This window comes from Hyperolius riggenbachi, chromosome 1, assembly GCF_040937935.1.
Source record: "Hyperolius riggenbachi isolate aHypRig1 chromosome 1, aHypRig1.pri, whole genome shotgun sequence".
NCBI lineage: Eukaryota > Metazoa > Chordata > Amphibia > Anura > Hyperoliidae > Hyperolius > Hyperolius riggenbachi.
This window is the reverse complement of record NC_090646.1, coordinates 285,989,844-286,008,277: the sequence shown is the minus strand read 5'-3', so window position 1 is coordinate 286,008,277 and position 18,434 is coordinate 285,989,844. Positions and strand designations below refer to the sequence as shown.

The following is an 18,434-nucleotide window of genomic DNA, read 5'->3' as shown; positions in this document are numbered from 1 at the left end:
ATGTGTTTGGGCAAGAAATGCGTGCAGCATGCGTTCGCGGACCGCACTGGTCCAGAACGCATGCAGTGTGAACATCAGACAGTGCAGTCTATGCACTTCTGATGTTGTGCGTGTCTGCCTCCTGCACGCATTGCCGAAATACGGACGGCAGTAATGTGAACGAGGCCTAAGGTTTTCAGGACAATGGCAATTAAAATCTTTAAAGCAAAGCAGTACTTGTTAAAATAATTGTGTGCACGGCTGTAATGAATGAAAGATAATTAGGAATTGCTTCCAAGCTATGCCGTGTGTGTGTGTGTAAGTGTAAGACTATTTGTTTTTGTAGTGATGTGATTATCCCAACTGTCATTTGCACAACTGGTTTAAAAACATAATAAGATTATGACAGTGGCTATGGGCAACTAGCACAAACTGCATATATTAAGGTCCTGGGCTTCAGTTTAATCGCTCACACGAAGACGCTGTTCTACATCAGTGGAATGGTGGAGCCGACCAATCTTATCAACAGTATAACATGACTGTAGATGGTAACAGTTAACCAATGAGAGAAAGAGAATGCAATGGGGAAGGCAATAATTTATGACCTGAGTTTCACTTAACACTCCTTAAAAAGGCAGTTTCAGAACTTCAGACAAACCAAATGACAATGAAATCTGATCTGGAGCAGTTATGAGATAGCAGCATATTTACTGTGTTTTTGCTTCACATGATTTGGACTAAGATTCACCTTAAAGTGCAACTCCAGATATAAACATAAATCCCAAAACCCAGCCCTCACTTACTTCATTTGTTAGTTTAGGGCTGATGTGAAAAGTATATAAACTGAATGGAGTAATTTCATTCCAAAAGGTCATAGAGAATGATGCAATCTTTTGAGAACAAGCTGCTTTTGTTAACTTGAATCTCATTGCAGACTCTTAACCTTTGTGAGTATAGCTGTTAGGCTGTTTTGTACTTTCCATTGTATGTGAAGACAGACTTTCTTCTACCAGTGAAAAAATGTTTAATTATAGGATGAAAATGAAATGACTAGAAATTCTATTTGCTAAATCGACTTACTCTCAAATTAAAAGCCATCTTATTCTGTCTTCTGGGAAGGCTTTTATTTTTCTTTTGAAATAATCTACATACTTCATGCACATAGTCTCCCATAATAAATCTGTACACAAATAACCATACGCATGGCATCAATGTTCCTACCACTCCGGGGGACTGATTTCCAAATGTCAAAGCTCATGTCTTTCAACGATAATAATAAGCCTAGTTTGAGGGAAATGACCCAGAGATACTCCCAAATGTGACGCTGATCTAATGTCAATGTTTTGAGCATCAATGTGAAAGCTGCCATTGAACCCCTGTGTTTGTATTGCCCTGGAGTTCTTCTATTGCTCACTCAGTAAATGGAATGATGGGGAAATGGCAGCATTTAATGCAAGTGTGAAAAACATGCTTTGATGGAAGCCTATGATGATATGCCTTTAAAATGTATCAGTTTATTGCAGGGGTGTAAAAATAGCACCTGCGATGGCAGGGGGCCCGGGGGTTTTGGGGGCCTGCTCCTCCTCCCACCCACCTTGTAGTAGCAGAGCTATTTTAGTATATATTACCTGATCCCATGGCATTGCATCTTCTCTTTCACCCCGATAGTCACTCGCTCTGTGCTGCATACATGGCTTTTGATGCATGTCACATGATCAGGATCCGTGTATGCAGCACAGAAGGAAGAGGAGTGATGAGACATGATGCAGTGGGATAAAGTAAATGTTCTTACATAGCTCTGACTCCCTCTGCCAGGGTTCATTGGCCAATATGCAAGGGGAGGAAGCAGGGCATCGGCAGCATCTGTATGAGTCCCCAGGATAATTTTGTTTGCTGAGGGGTCCTGGGCATCTGTTGTTACACCCCTGGTTTCTTGGCTATGTTCCTATTGTTTGTCTTTAGTAGTTTTTCTAATGGTGGCTACTAATGATCCAATCTTTTTCATCCAATCTTACCATTTCTATTTAATATAAGGGAACTGCCTAAATTAGACCTTCAATATATTCACGCAATTTACCCTTATACTACATAGATTTGGTAAAATTGGATAAAAAAGATTGGATCATTATTTTGCACCATTAGTCACACACCTGGAACACATTGTACCTTGTTAGCCATCAGTAAAAGCAAGAAGTTTTGAATCAGGATGATGATACAATTGGTTAATTTAGAAGAATAAGAGTAAGCTTTCAAAGAAGGCTGAGAAGCCAAAAGCTTTATAGGTTAGGCAATAATGGTATCATCTTGATTCAAAACTTTTGGATAAAGGAAATGACCTAGGTTAAATTGGAAACTTTCTTGAAAGGTTTATGGGAGCGCTTAAAGTGCCTGGGAGGAAAGTGACAGATGTGTTTCCGAGGGGGATTTCAGAAGCAGGAAGAATCTTGTACACAAATGTGAGGTAAAATAAGTTACCGGTATGTGTAGAACCGAGGTGGTGGTTTTTGTTGGATCTGAAAATCTATGGAGTTGACAGAGTTGTAGGAGTTAGAAGTGCATCCTATAATTAGGGATGATCAATGAAATGCAAAGTTCATGCAGGATTATGTTCGGTACATTTTATATGCATATAGATGCAGGTTGAAAATGAACAATCAAGTCCTGCCAAGGTTTAAATTGATTGGTCCATTTTCAAGTTGCATAAATTTACATACAACATTTACATAATCCTGCAGTAGTAAAAAATTTTCTGTACCATGTTGGCCAAACAAATTATGTAGGTAGAAAAAAAACAAAGTCTTGTAAAACTAATAACTGTTCATTTCTTTTTTTCTACCTACATAATACTGCATGAATTATTTGCATCTCATTGATCATCCCTACCTACTGTATAAGTAATTGTTAGGCAATGAAGAATTTGGCAGAGAGGAGTAGCAGTTGATGAGTGAGAAGAGAGCTGGACCAATCAAGCAGCACAATTCAGTATGAATTGGATTTGAGAAGATACTGGTGCAACATAATACTGCAGCTAATTGCAGCTGCTAATTCAGATGGTAGAGGGAGGCTCTTTTATTATTATTTTTTTTCTTAAAAGTTATACTCTAGAATCCAAACGAAAGTCACCACTGCATAGCTCACCGATTTGTGATAGCAATATCTCTTTACGAAATCAGTCTTAACTACCTGACACTATTTGAAAAGGATAATCTGTTAACTATAATTCATCCAATTGTTTTACCATCTTCGGAGAATGGAATCTAACAGTGGCTGACATAAACCATCCTGTCCATCCCGCTATCATTGACTTCCAAGTTATAATTCCCCCCTTCTTTGACTGAGATATATTTCAAGTTATGCTTACTTTTATAAAGTCACTCAGGCTTCTAAATTCACTCACGCCCTAAGGCCCGGTTCACATTAGCGGTCGCCGTCCGGAATCGCCGTGCCGGAGCCGGACCGCATGCAGAACGGACGGAACGGACGCACGGCATAGCAATGAAAGTCTATGCGTCCGTACACATGCGTCCGTTTCGTCCGGACCGGAGCCGGACCGGATCCGGACTCCGGCATAAGATCCAACATGCGCTATTTTTTGGTCCGGCTCCTCCGGCAGACGTATCCGGAGCGGAGCCTGACTGTTGCATCCGGCCAATACAAACCAATGAGAAACGGAGAGCGCACAACACACTGGCTATAAAAACCGGACGTTCTACCCCACTTCCTATGCTTTTTCTATGGTCTCGGTAGAGGGCCTGGAACTCTCCCTTCCTCTGCCTCCTGGCTAGTAGAGGGTGCACCCACCATCTCCTGCGAGGAGCACGCCTTCTCCCCACATAGTAGTAGGTGAGAATTCCCAGGTAATACGAGTAAAAAATGACTGGATCCATGGTCCCAACTGCAGTCTCTGTATCCACGGATGGTCTCCACACGTCCACCTGTCTCCAACAATGACCCCAGAGCTTCTGCTGACCTCCCAGACCCCAGGTATTTATACAGGTTGTTATCTCTTTAAGAAACCGGATCCGGACCGCAACCGTGTTCATACCGCACAGAAAACGGATGCAAACGGACCTGATCCGGACCAGGCGTGGAGCTAGGGGGGATCGGGGTAGGACAGGTGCCCCCGGGCGCTGGGTCTCTAAGGGCGCCCAGCCGTGCGGTGTGTCCTTTTTTTTTCCCCTCAGTACTAGCTCGCCGGGCCGGGATCACCTTATTTGGTCAGTGACGTCACACGTCGCCGCACCGCCGGCCAACGCAGCGTCCATAGCAGTGGAACGCATCGGGTGCGCAGAGCGCAGGAGAGCCAGCCCAATCCATTCATTGCTGGCCGGGTGACAGGAGTGAGGAGGAGCCGACCAGGCAGGGAGGGACAGCGAGGTCGGGTGCGCTGCTGCGAGTTTGGAGCACCGCCGGATGCGAGCGGGGCAGTCTGAGGCTGAAGAAAGTCTGCAGCATCCAGCATGCAGACTCTCCCGAGTGCCACCAGTGAATTTAGTTCCGAATCCTAGCGGAAGCGGCTTCCAAGACAGCGGGCAGCAGCCAGCCACATCGCTTTGCCCGCTATGTGACGTCAAAGAAGAGCTGGCGACCTGGAGAAAAGATGCAGATGGCAGGAGAAAGCGGTGGACCTGGTCGGAGGACACAGAACACCGAGGAGGCGCTGCAGACGGAAGAAGCCGAGGACACGAAGAGGAGGACCGGAGGACACCGTGGACCAGATCGGAGGGCACGGAGGAGCAGATGCGTGCAGCAGGGGACATCGCCTGACAGTTCTGGTAAGAACAGTATTTCTTCCCCTGCTGCAGCACCCCATAATCGACGGCACCTACCTAGCTATACTGGGGGCACCTACCTAGTTAACCCATACTGGGGGCACCTACCTAACTAACCTCTACTGGGGGCACCTACCTAACTAACCTCTACTGGGGGCACCTACCTAACTAACCTCTACTGGGGGCACCTACCTAACTAACCTATACTGGGGGCACCTACCTAGCTAACCTATACTGGGGGACACCTACCTAACTAATCTATACTGGGGGCACCTACCTAACTAAGCTATACTGGGGGCACCTACCTAGCTAAGCTATACTGGGGACACCTACCTAACTAAGCTATACTGGGGGCACCTACCTAGCTAAGCTATACTGGGGGCACCTACCTAACTAAGCTATACTGGGGGCACCTACCTTGCTAAGCTATACTGCGGACACCTACCTAGCTAAGCTATACTGCAGACACCTACCTAGCTATGGTATACTGGGGGCACCTACCTAGCTAAGCTATACTGGGGACACCTACCTAGCTATACTGGGGGGCACCTACCTAGCTAACCCATACTGGGGGCACCTACCTAGCTAACCTATACTGGGGGACACCTACCTAACTAATCTATACTGGGGGCACCTACCTAACTAAGCTATACTGGGGGCACCTACCTAGCTAAGCTATACTGGGGACACCTACCTAACTAAGCTATACTGGGGACACCTACCTAACTAAGCTATACTGGGGGCACCTACCTAGCTAAGCTATACTGGGGGCACCTACCTAACTAAGCTATACTGGGGGCACCTACCTTGCTAAGCTATACTGCGGACACCTACCTAGCTAAGCTATACTGCAGACACCTACCTAGCTATGGTATACTGGGGGCACCTACCTAGCTAAGCTCTACTGGGGGCACCTACCTAGCTAAGCTCTACTGGGGGCACCTACCTAGCTAAGCTCTACTGGGGGCACCTACCTAGCTAAGCTCTACTGGGGGCACCTACCTAGCTAACCTCTACTGGGGACACCTACCTAGCTAACCTCTACTGGGGACACCTACCTAGCTAAGCTATACTGGGGACACCTACCTAGCTAAGCTATACTGGGGGCACCTACCTAGCTAACCTATACTGGGGGCACCTACCTAGCTAACCTATACTGGGGGCACCTACCTAGCTAACCTATACTTGGGGCACCTACCTAGCTAACCTATACTGGGGGCACCTACCTAGCTAACCTATACTGGGGGCACCTACCTAGCTAACCTATACTGGGGGCATCGCTTTGCCCGCTATGTGACGTCAACCAGCCCCGTGAGCCCAGCCAGGGAAGTAAAGTGGATGGGGAGGTCTGAGGTCGTGCGGTGCGACTGCCGCTGGGTCTGATGTTTGGAAGAGAACCCCAGCAGGAGCCGCACAGATAGACCCTCTTCCTCCCCCCTGAAAAAAAGTGTTCCACTCGGCACAGCGATTGCCTCCAGGGTGTCTGATGGTGTGTGGTGGTGGATGCCGGATGGGGAGAAAAAGGCTGCAGGCAGTGAGTAGTAAATTATGTTGTTCACTGTGTTTCCCCCCCCCCCTTTAAACAAGTCTGAAAGTATCCATATCTGGGGGGCTTCTTACCTGTCCCCATCCTCTGTTTTTACTGGGGTCCCCTCTGCTGTCATGCTGTGGCCCTCTAATAATCTTGCTCTGCCTCTGTCCACTCCACACCCTGTGAGATCACACTTCTACTCTGTACAGTAGCCACAGCCGAGTAGCTTCCTCCAGCCCCCTGTAGTTCATCTATTAAATCGCCATTCTCCCGCAGTTTGGCACGGTAAATTTCCCAACTGGCCCAGTCACATTTCGCTGCGCAGAACGGAGAGGATCAGTAGGAAAGCGATCAAGCATATGGATTACAGGGGGCAATACTGTACTTACTTTATCTCAGGTTTCCTTTGAAGGCTGTAGACACACTATGAGCACTTTCTGAGTGCTTTGCTGACCATTAGAGCTTTCTGAGCATTTTTAAAAAATGCTCCCATTGACTTGCATTAAAATCGCAGGAAACTTGCCACGAACCCACGATTGCCATTTCTTAAATAGCGATCGCAGCAATTTCACTGCAATTTTAATGCAAGTTAATGGGAGCATTTAAAAAGAAAAAAAAAGCTCAGAAAGCTCTGATGGTCAGAAAAGCACTCAGAAAGCACTCATAGTGTGTCTACAGCCTTATACTGGGCATACACGGCTTGTTTGTGCGCCGGAATCTAGCCGATGGCTCGATACCGGCTTGTCCCCGCGTGCGCGTGGATCGATTCCCGCTCGTCCCCGTGGGCACTTCCTTATCTGCGATTTGTTTCTTCCATTGTCCGCCCGCGGGGATCGAGCGCGGTATCGATCCGGCGCGGTGATTGGACACATCGGTAATTATCAATCAAGCCATCAGCGGCTCGATGGATAATATAAAACGAGCCGTGTATGCCCAGCATTAGGCCAGAAACCCATTAGGAATGATTTGAAAAAGCTCTAGCTAATGCAATGCTATGGGGGATTTTTATAAAATCACATCGTTCAAGTGGGATCACACCCATAGCATTACATTAGCAAGAGTTTTTTCAAATCGCAAAACGCTCAGAAAGTCGCTCCTAGCTGGTTTCTGGTCTAAGTGTACCTGAGACAGGGGGAAAAATTGTTACTTACCTGGGGATTCTTGCATTCCGTTGTAGCTTTACAGGTCCCTGGGTTTCCTCCTTGTCCGTTATGTTGTGCTCCTCCAAAGGCTTGCCCATTAGACCAATCGTGGGCAAATGCACAGCCCTGGCTGTGTACATAGTCATGTCACTGAATGTCCTCAGAAGAGCTCACAGTCTAATCCTGTCATAGTGTAATGTCCTACCATATTATTATTATGTATTTATATAGCACTGACATCTTCTGCAGCACTTTACAGAGTACACAGTCATGTCACTGGTTGTCCTCAGAAGAGCTCACAATCTAATTACATCTCCCTCTGAGCTGCTACAACTCGATAGGTGAAGTGAGTGTAACAGCTCCTGCTGTGTTTTCTCCCCCCAACGCCCACTATCTGGATATAGAGGGACACTCTGGCTACCTAAAGGGGTGAGCTCTGCAGCTACCTAAAGGGGGGAATTATGCAGCTACCTAAAGGGTGGATCTCTGTAGCTACCTAAAGGAGGTGGGATGGGAAGGGTAGTGTTGTACTTTAATTTCTGGTTGAACTTTATGCTTTTTTTTTCAACCAAAATAACTAACTCTCTGTCTCCCTAAAGGGAGGGTGATCTCTGGCTACCTAAATGGACTCTCTGGCTATCTACATGGTGGCATCTGTGACCACACCCATTTTCTTCGGGGGGGGGGGGCGCAAAAACTGTCCATGTCCCCGGGCGTTCACAACCCTAGCTACGCCTCTGATCCGGACCGGATCCGGATAGGAACCGTACGGATCAGGTCCGGTCTGGATCCGGTGAGGTCCGGACATCCGTTCCGGTTTTTACAAAACCGCAAGTGTGAACGGGGCCTAATTCTTTTCCATTCCCCTCCCAGAATGCAACATACGGGCAGATAAGTAAGGCTAAAGAGTAAAATTCTTTACATATTTACACATTTGTGCAAAACCATCCCACCCCAATGGAATGAGAAGAAAAATACACCCTGCCCATATTATTACAAAAATACGTTTGTCTCCAGAAAAAGTTTAGAAATACTTAGAAGAAACCATTTGGTGTTCTGTGTGTTTTTTTTATACCATGTTGCCATTAACTATGTTATTAAAGAGGAACCAAATTACAAAAAAATTAAATAATCAAAAAAAAAGCTTTGACCATATTGTACACACAGCATTAGCAATAGAAAACTATTAGTTTTATTATTTTAGGCCTCGTTCACATCAAATGCGGTGCTGTACGTTTTTTCCCACTGCGGATGTGTGCGTTTTTTTAGTGCAGGGCAAAAACAATGCATTGCTATGCGTCTCGTTCACATCTATGCGTTTCCAACGTACGCGTTTTTGAAACGCATAGATGCATGCATATGTGTGCGGAACGCGAACAAACGCATAGCAATGAAAGTCAATTGAAACGCAGATGGCCGCATGACCATGCGTTTTTTTATGCGTATTTGGCGATGCGTTTGGGGATGGACAACGTGACTCACTTCCTCTTCCTTTCTCTCTCAAGATGGCGACCAGGAAGCGCAGAGGACGCAGCGCAGCAGCCTCTGGGAGAGTGAGGGGTGAAGCCGACATCTCTCACACTCCTATCACCTTCACACTTCCTACAAAACCCACACAGAAAGGAAGTGACATCAAGAAAAGAAAAAAACAAATTTTTTTTAACACACCTTTATTGAGAAATGTCCAGGTGTCCAAAAACACATACTAAATAAAGACGCACACAAACGCATTTAAAAACCGCATACAAACGCGTACAAATGTACGCGTTTTGTCCATGCGTTTTCTGATGCGTTTCCCAAGCACACCAAACGCAGAATATATGAACGAGGCCTTAGTATTTATATAGTGCCAACATCTTCGGCATAACTTTACAGAGTATATAGCCTTGTCACTAACTGTCCCTCAGAGGGGCTCAATCTAATCCCTACCATAGTCGTATGTCCATCGTAGTCTAGAGCCAATTTTAGAGGGAAGCCAATTAACTTATCTGTATGTTTTTGGGATGTGGGAGGAAATTAGAGTGCCCAGAGGAAACTTACAGAGACACATGGAGAAAATACAAACTCCAGGTAGATTGGGGCCTGAGTGGGCTTTAATGTTGCCATAAAGTAAAGGAGGGAAGTAATTTGATCTTCCAACACTACAATAACCCAAAGCACAAGTCCAAATCAACAATTCAGTGGCTACAGCAGAAAAAAGTAAGGTACTGAAGAGGCCATCACAGTCTCAATCTCATTAACATTGAGTCAGTTTGGGAATACCTTATATGAGTAGTTCATGCAAGACAGCCCAGGAATTTACTGGACCTTTAGGCATCTAATCAAGAAGAATGGACAGCTCCACTACCTGATAAAATCAAGGGCCTCACCTGCAACTACCACAAAAGACTACATGCCATCATTGATGCTTAAAGAGACTCTGTAACAAAATGTTCAGCCTTATTTCTTCTATCCTATAAGTTCCTATGCCTGATCTAATGTGGTCTGGATTACTGCAGCCTTTCCTAGTTGCACAGTGGCTTTATTATCTCTGTTATATGATCTAATCTTTCCTCTGACGGCTTTGTCGGGCTGAGGCACTCAGGCAGGAATGTGCAGCCCTACTTGTGATAGGATAGAAGCTATACACACCCTCTCCACGCCCTCTGCAGGCTCTGTGTGAGTCACAGACTGAGCTACTCTCAGCCTATCACATGCTGGTTAGAGGCCATGTCTTTTGTTTGTAAACACTGCCTAAAACTGGCAATTACAAGCCAGGATAGCAGCAGGGAGTGGCAGAAACAGCACAGAGGGGTCCAGGAGAACATAATGAATGGAATGGTATGCTTTTTATTGTAAGAATTTTAGAGTACAGATTCTCTTTAAGGGGGCATGACCTAAGGGTATGCAAACTTATGAACACGGAGCATCTAATAATTTTCCTTTTGATGTTTTGTTTAATGGTCGTGCTCTTTTTGATGCCTTATAATATAATTTGGATTCCATTAAATGTAGTAAATTAAATATCCTTTACCTTATCAGTCATCTTTTCCGTAACATATGGAACACCTCTCACAAATTCTGCCAGGGTATGTAAATATGAGCGCAATGTACATTGCAAGGATTTAGCTAGCTGTGGAGCAAACTCAGTATTTTGTTGGCTGCTGAGATAGTAGGATAAGCCATCACATGACCTGCCAAACAGGAAGAGCTGAAGCAGAAGTAATCATTTCCAGGGTTGTGAAGTGATTAAGCACAGCATCTGTTTAGATGTTACAACCATTGTTTATTTTTGACAGTTTTAGATTAACCCATTCGCGTTCCGTCGTTTTCACTTAAGAAATGTTCACCTCCCATTCATTAGCCTATAACTTTATCACTACTTATCACAATGAACTGATCTATATCTTGTTTTTTCCGCCACCAATTAGGCTTTCTTGGGGGGTACATTTTGCTAAGAGCCACTTTACTGTAAATGCATTTTAACGGGAAGAATAAGAAAAAAATTGATTATTTCTCAGTTTTCAGCCATTATAGTTTTAAAAGTAGTATTTAGTATTTGCCCATATGTCCCGGTTATTACACCGTTAAAATTATGTCCCTATCACAATGTATAGCGACAATATTTTATTTGGAAATAAAGGTGCATTTTTTACGTTTTGCATCTATCACTATTTACAAGTTTAAAATAATAAAAATATAGAAATATTTCATCTTTACATTGATATTTAAAAAGTTTAGACCCTTAGGTAAATATTTACATGTTTTTTTTTTATTTACATGTTTTGTTTTTTTTATATATTAAACATTTTATCTGGGTAGTTTTGGGAGGGTGGGAGGTAAACAATATGTTTATAATGTAAATGTGTGTTGATTTTCATTTTTTTTTTTACTTTTAGTTGTAGTATTACTTTTTGGCCACAAGATGGTGGCCATGAGTTTGTTTACATGACGTCACTCTAAGCGTAACACACGTTTAGAGCGACACATGGGGTACGTTACAGCCAGAAAAAGCGAAGCTTCCGAGAGAAGCTGTCGCTTTTTCAGCAGGGGAGAGGAATCAGTGATCGGGCTCCATAGCCCGATTCACTGATTGCCTGGCTAACGAACCGCAGGACGGGAGGGCGCGTGCACGAGCGCGATCGGCCGCGGGAGCGCGCGGTAGCACGCATGGTTCCTGGACGTAGTTTCTACGTCCAGGAACCAAAATAGGTTAAGTCAACTGTCTTAAACTAAGTGTTCACTGAAGCATACTATAATTGACCGAAGCATACTATTATTTCCGTTTTAAAAATCTGTTGGTGGTTTATATGTCTGATTTTCAAATACTGCAAAAAAAAAAAATGATAATAATAATAATGCAGTTGGCTGATCATAATGTGTGAGATAAATCCGTAAATCTGATGTGTCGCCGTTGGTTGTTACTGCAGTTTTTGCTTGAGTTTCCTCTGCTCTTCTGTATTTGCAGTGTGCTAAACTGGGATGTGTTTATTTCAGCATAGACAGAACATTCTCTCTAAAGTAATGATGTTCTGCATTGATATATCTTAATGAAGTAACCTATAGGATATTTAAGGTAACCCACAATCTAAAATGAAAGTGTCCAGAAATGGCAGGCCTAAAAAATTACAGGTTTGCAGTCAGGTCTGTTTGTGAACATCTGGTAGAATTGGCATCTTCTGTATGTTTTTATGGAATTGATGGTTACTGAGTAGCAGAGAATGTTGGTACCCTGCTTTTATGAACTGATGAATAGGACTCATGTAACCTCATGCCTTAGTGTCTAGCAGCTATACTATTAGTGGTCAGAAGGTGCTCCTTACCGCCACCAGTTTAACATCAAAAAAATCTGCCAAAAACAATGTGCTCCTCCTACAATATCACATGTGCTTTACATAAGCTTTTTAAGTACCAAAACAAATCAACAGAAAAAAAAAAGAAACGGTTCCTGGGTCGCTATTTCCAATAGGGAATGCTCCCCTCCAAGACAAATGTAATACCAAGGATTTCAACAGTCAATTAATGCATAATATTAAATGAGCATAAAGTCTTTTTCCAATGTGTAAACAAACATTCCTTGCAGGACCTTCCAATGTCCATAAGGCATCACATAAACCAGGTATGTCAAACCGATCCTTCGAGGGCCGAGGTCCTCACACATTTTTAATACAGCTCAAATGAATTGATGGGTCTGAATCGGGAAAGGTGTGTTCCATCAGGTAGAACAAATTCAGTTCTTTCTCAGTCCATGCTAAACGCTGGCATGGATCTGGCCCTCCAGGCCTTGAGTTCGACACCTGTGACATAAACCATCAATCAGTTTAAAACCAGATTGTGCTCACTGATTTCATAGGCTGATTGTGTATGAACCAGCAAACACGCATGTGGCTTATAATGGCTGACCCAGCACAGACCAGCAAACGTGCTTCAGATCTCCAATCACAGTCCACAAGATTTTGCAGGAACAGGAACTATGTCTCTCCTATGTTGCTGGAATTTACAGTAAGTAGTAGAAATCTGACATTACTGACAGGTTTTGGGTTTTATTCATCTCTCTATAGGGTATTCTCCACATGGCCTTTATTCTTAAAGACACTCCCTGAAAAAGATTTATACAAAGATGCTGACCAGCCTCCCTGCTCACCAGACATTTTTTTGGCAGTTGAATGGAGCAACTGCCATACACTAAGTGCATTTTGAAAATATAGAAATCCCTGTGAACTCCCCATGAGGAGATGGGGTAGTCCAAAACCTGTCGGTTCTGTCAGATTTCTACTACCTATTGTAAGTGACCGCAACATAGGAGAAAAGTAATTTATGGCTCATTTTACTCTGGAAGAAACACACTTCTTATTTGTATAAGTTTACATATATTTTACATTTTAAGATTTTCACGACAGAGGTCATTTAAGAGAATGATGGCTACAGTACCTATCCACTGGTTTCCCAAACTGTAGACATTCCTATGTGATATATGGTGTTATGTTACAATACAATACAATACAATAACATTTCTATAGCGCTTTTCTCCCATAGGACTCAAAGCGCTTATGCTCTCTCAGATTCAGTGATTAGTAGGATGAAGTATTCACACAACAAAAGTTATATTTCTGCAAATGCCAGACTGAACAGGTGGGTTTTCAGTCTGGATTTAAACATGTCCAGGGATGGGGCTGTCCTGATCTGTTGAGGTAAGGAGTTCCAAAACGTAGGGGCAGCATGACAGAAGGCTCTGGGACCAAAAGTTTCCAAGTGGACTCTGGGTATGACTAGATTATTAGAACCTGTGGATCTGAGAATGCGGGGATTGCTACGCAGCTGTAACATATCTTTCATGTATCCAGGGCCTAGATTATTCAGGGATTTAAATGTCAGTAGGCCGATCTTGAATAGGACCCTCCATTCTATAGGTAGCCAGTGAAGGGAATGCAGGACTGGCGTTATGTGGCAGTGACGGGGTTGGTTGGTTAGCAGTCTGGCAGCAGTATTCTGTATCAGCTGTAGGCGGTACAAGGCCTTTTTTGGAAGGCCAGTGTATAGAGCATTGCAGTAGTCCAGTCGGGATGTGATGAAGGCGTGGACTAAGGTTGGCAGATCTTCTGGGGGGATAAGGTGCTTGATTTTTGCAATGTTCTTCAGGTGAAAATAGGATGATTTCACCACAGCAGAGATTTGAGTTCTGAAGTTTAAATCCCCATCAATTAGAACTCCCAGGCTACGCACATGATCAGAGCTGCGTAGATCCGAGCCTCCTATTCCCAGTGGTGAAGACTGCAAGTTAAGTTGTTTTGTTATCATGCTCTGCCCTCCAATCAGAAGGACTTCAGTTTTGTCTGCATTTAGTTTCAGCCAGTTGTCATTCATCCATTGCTGTAGTTCACGTAAGCAGGCGTTTATAGTTAGAGTTGGGTCTGTCACACCAGGCTTGAAGGAAAGATATAGTTGGGTGTCGTCTGCATAGCAGTGGTATGTCAGGCCATGTTTTTGGATTAGTTTTCCCAACGGTAGCATGTAAATCGTGAAAAGCAGGGGAGAGAGGATTGAGCCCTGGGGCACCCCATACTTAAGTGTTACAGAGGTGGACAGGAAGGGCCCCATAGACACTTTGTGGGTTCTGCCACTCAAGAAGGATTGGAACCACTGAAGTACTATGCCATCAATGCCGCAGTATTCCTGTAGCCTGTTTATCAAGATGTCATGGTCAACTGTGTCAAAGGCTGCAGAAAGGTCGAGCAGTATGAGGATCGAGCACTCTCCTCTGTCTCTTGCCATGAGCAGGTGGTTGCATATTTGGATGAGGGCAGTTTCAGTGCTGTGGTGTTTCCTGAAGCCAGACTGGAATGGGTCATAACTGTTATTTTGTAGGATTCTGGCTTCTAGCTGGAGGTATACAGCTTTTTCAATTAGCTTGCCCAGAAAGGGGAGGTTAGAGACAGGTCTGTAGCTGGTCATTGCATCTGGGTCCAGGGAGGGTTTTTTGAGGAGAGGCCTGATGATTGCTTCCTTCAGTAAAGCAGGAAATATCCCTGATTGTAAGAAACAGTTAACAATTTTGAGGAATACCGGTACGAACAGGTCGGGGCAGTTCAACATGAACTGTGTTGGGCCAGGATCCAGGTCACAGGTAGTTAGGCGGACGTGAAGGAGGATGCTTGATGTGACTTCTTCATCAATTTCTTTGAAGTTTGACCAAGGTGTTACGTTGTCTCTGCTAGTGGTCTTCTGCGCTATATTAGGCTCAGATGCTGTAAGTTGGATGGCGGACCTTATGGCGGAGACTTTGTCTGTGAAGAAATGGGCAAATTGGTCACAGAGGTCCTTTGAAGACTCGATATTAAGTTTTTGACATGCTGGGTTGCAGAGTTTTTCCACTGTGCAGAACAGTTGGGCTGGTTTGTTAACTGCATTTGCAATCTCTTGTGATAGAAAGGATGATTTTTTTCCTGTGATTACCTTTTGGTAGCTCTTCAAGTTGCGATTACATGTATGAATTCTCCAGTTTAATTTTTGTAACTCCTGTTTTCTTTTTCAGAAATGAACATATAAACAGAATGGAATGGATGTTGCACCGTTGTCTCATATACTTCAATACTGAGTCTCCGGAACCCTGTTATTAGGATAATTTTCTTGTATTTTGCAAAGATTGCTGCTGAATCCCCACTGCCAAGCGTGTGAATCCCAAGGATTTCATCTTAGAGCTGCTATAATAAGCCACAGCCATGCTGAAGCAGATATTAGCGGACATGTATATTGACCCTGAACTTTTGGCAGAACTTAGTGAGGAGCAGAAGCAGATTTTGTTCTTCAAAATGAGGGAAGAACAGATACGAAAATGGAAAGAAAGAGAGGCCAAATATGAACAGAATGAGCCACAGAAGCCCATCAAAACAAATAAAGGTAGGCTTGCTGGTTTCAAACATTTTCACGCTTTCAAGTACATGAAAATTATATTTAAATAAAGAAAAAAACGCAAAATCATTTCAGTTCTACATAAGTCATTTTGTAACTTGTTATTCAGACTAGGAAATATGTGTCTGTAGGGGGAGCCTGGGGATGGCTGTCACAAGCAGACACCTGGAAGATGGGTGGGTGGACATATAATGTAGGTAATGATCGCATGGGGATTTTAGATTTGTTAGTGGATTTTCAGTGATTTTATTGATCAAACATTGATGGGGTTTGGCAGTTTCTATGCAAACATAGGATGCCAGGAGACCTTGGAGCTGTGAATCGTGCCATAGTTACAGCTGGGCAAACACTATGACCACAAAATGCACATGTGCAATTCCTAAGCAGGCCATTCAAATCATTGGCCATTGCAGCAGTGCACATTTTGCTGCATGCAACACATGCTCAATTCTGATCAGTGTGCTCCCAGCCTAATACTTTGCCTTTATGATAACAGTATGTCATGTGCTATACTGTGGTGTACACAATACTACAGGATTTCTCTTCTAGGTTTCTAGTTATTTGCAACAGATAACAGTCCTCTGATATAGCCATGATATAATAAACTGCATTCATTCAAATTTAGTTCAGGGTTCCCTAAGTCAATTTTAGATACTATATTAGTCATTCAATTTTTAGGGCCATTATTTATCCATACAAAGTTTGGGTAAGAAGTGGCAAGGTTATCCTATGTCATACTTTTAATACCTCTTTGTTACCCAGCCACAGTATATTCATGTTGTGGCAGAACCCCCTTGAAAATGCAACAATGTGAATATAAGTCGTGCCTGTGCTCATTATCCCCCCTCCCCCAACTACACTAATTTATTAGGGATCACCTCCCTGGGGTCCAATATCCCCCACCCCCCGCTTGATCCCAAATAACCCCCCCCCCATTTCTATGATCGGGCAGCCAGGATGAATATTTGAAGTATCTCTCACCTGTCCTGTTTCAGCAGTGATCGCTGTCCCCTCTGAGCACTAACGCTGTAAGCCTCACTATGCCTTATGAAACGGGTCCCAGCTGGTTCATCTCTTTCAAGCCGGGACCTGATCCATTCAGCATAGTGAGGCTGACAGTGATAGTGCACAGAGGGTACTGTGATCGCTGCTGGAATAGGACATGTAAGAGATACTTAGAGTACTTCTCCATGCACACCGATCTTTGAATGGGGAGGGGGGGACCTAATATGAGAGCACATCTGGCTACCTTAAGGGGGAACACTTGGCTATCTATGGGCACAGCAAAGAAATGAACAGCGCTACTTAAAAACAGATGAATGCTTACCTGCAAAAAAGTGCAGACCCCACTCATGGGATACAAATACACAATGAGCACACATACAACCTGTCTACCACTTGGAGGATGTTAGTTTCCACTAACAAGCTTGCATGCAATTTGTTAGGTACTCGTCCCTCCCACTGTCGAAGAAGTCTTTCCTCCATGGGAGGGGACCTAACACTAACTAAATCCTACCTATGCATATGCATAGCCTGGGCGCGCTACCAGTAAAATTTAGAATTGCGCAGAAAAAGTGGGATCAGCGCATCACCAGGCCGCCTCTGAATGGCCTCAGCTCAGAGATGCGCTGAGCCCCCCCAGAGACTACAAACGCACCTTGAACCCAAACAGAGGCTCTGCATATACACCAAAGAAAAACTAACAAGTGGGAGCAGCTGACCAGAATTAAATCAAACATAGCAAAGAAATGAACAGCGCTACTTAAAAACAGATGAATGCTTACCTGCAAAAAAGTACAGACCCCACTCATGGGATACAAATACACAATGAGCACACATACAACCTGTCTACCACTTGGAGGATGTTAGTTTCCACTAACAAGCTTGCATGCAATTTGTTAGGTACTCGTCCCTCCCACTGTCGAAGAAGTCTTTCCTCCATGGGAGGGGACCTAACACTAACTAAATCCTACCTATGCATATGCATAGCCTGGGCGCGCTACCAGTAAAATTAAGAATTGCGCAGAAAAAGTGGGATCAGCGCATCACCAGGCCGCCTCTGAATGGCCTCAGCTCAGAGATGCGCTGAGCCCCCCCAGAGACTACAAACGCACCTTGAACCCAAACAGAGGCTCTGCATATACATCAAAGGGCCATCTATACTGAGGGGTGGTGCATCTGACTATCTATAGGAGGGGCTAATAAAGGGGCACAACTGGCTATCTATACTGGGAGGAAGTAATCAATCAATCAACCCAGGTGTCAAGTAGCAAAAAAGTAATTGCTGATTAAATAGGGGCATAGCTAAAAACATCAAAACTGTTCTGGGAAAATATCAAAACTGTTAGGGCTCTTTTCCACCATAGCGAATCCGCATGCGGCGACGAGATGCGGATTCGCTTGTTACACTGAAGTGGCCGGGGCTGTTTCCACATGTGCGGCGTGCGGGAGCGATTTGGCGGCGGGCCAAATCTGCACGACGGGACCCACAGAATTTGCCTGCGTCGGGAATCCGTGCGAATCGCCGCTAATGTATTTAATAGTAAAAACGCATGCGTTTGTTACATGCATTTTTACCCGCGATTTCGCACCTTTTTCAATGTTATTTTGCCCTGGCAGTGT

At 44.2% G+C, this 18,434-nt stretch overlaps 1 protein-coding gene across 1 annotated transcript in view; it reads left to right on the top strand.

The window, feature by feature from the left end:
- The window catches only part of SH2D4A (SH2 domain containing 4A), a 169,701-nt gene that overhangs the window by 24,852 nt on the left and 126,415 nt on the right, over nt 1–18,434 (top strand). Inside the window, exon 2 of the mRNA XM_068271152.1 lies at nt 15,436–15,800. Within this exon, the coding sequence (XP_068127253.1) occupies nt 15,623–15,800 (178 nt within the window). The 5' untranslated portion in view covers nt 15,436–15,622. The remainder of the gene's footprint in view (nt 1–15,435; nt 15,801–18,434) is intronic.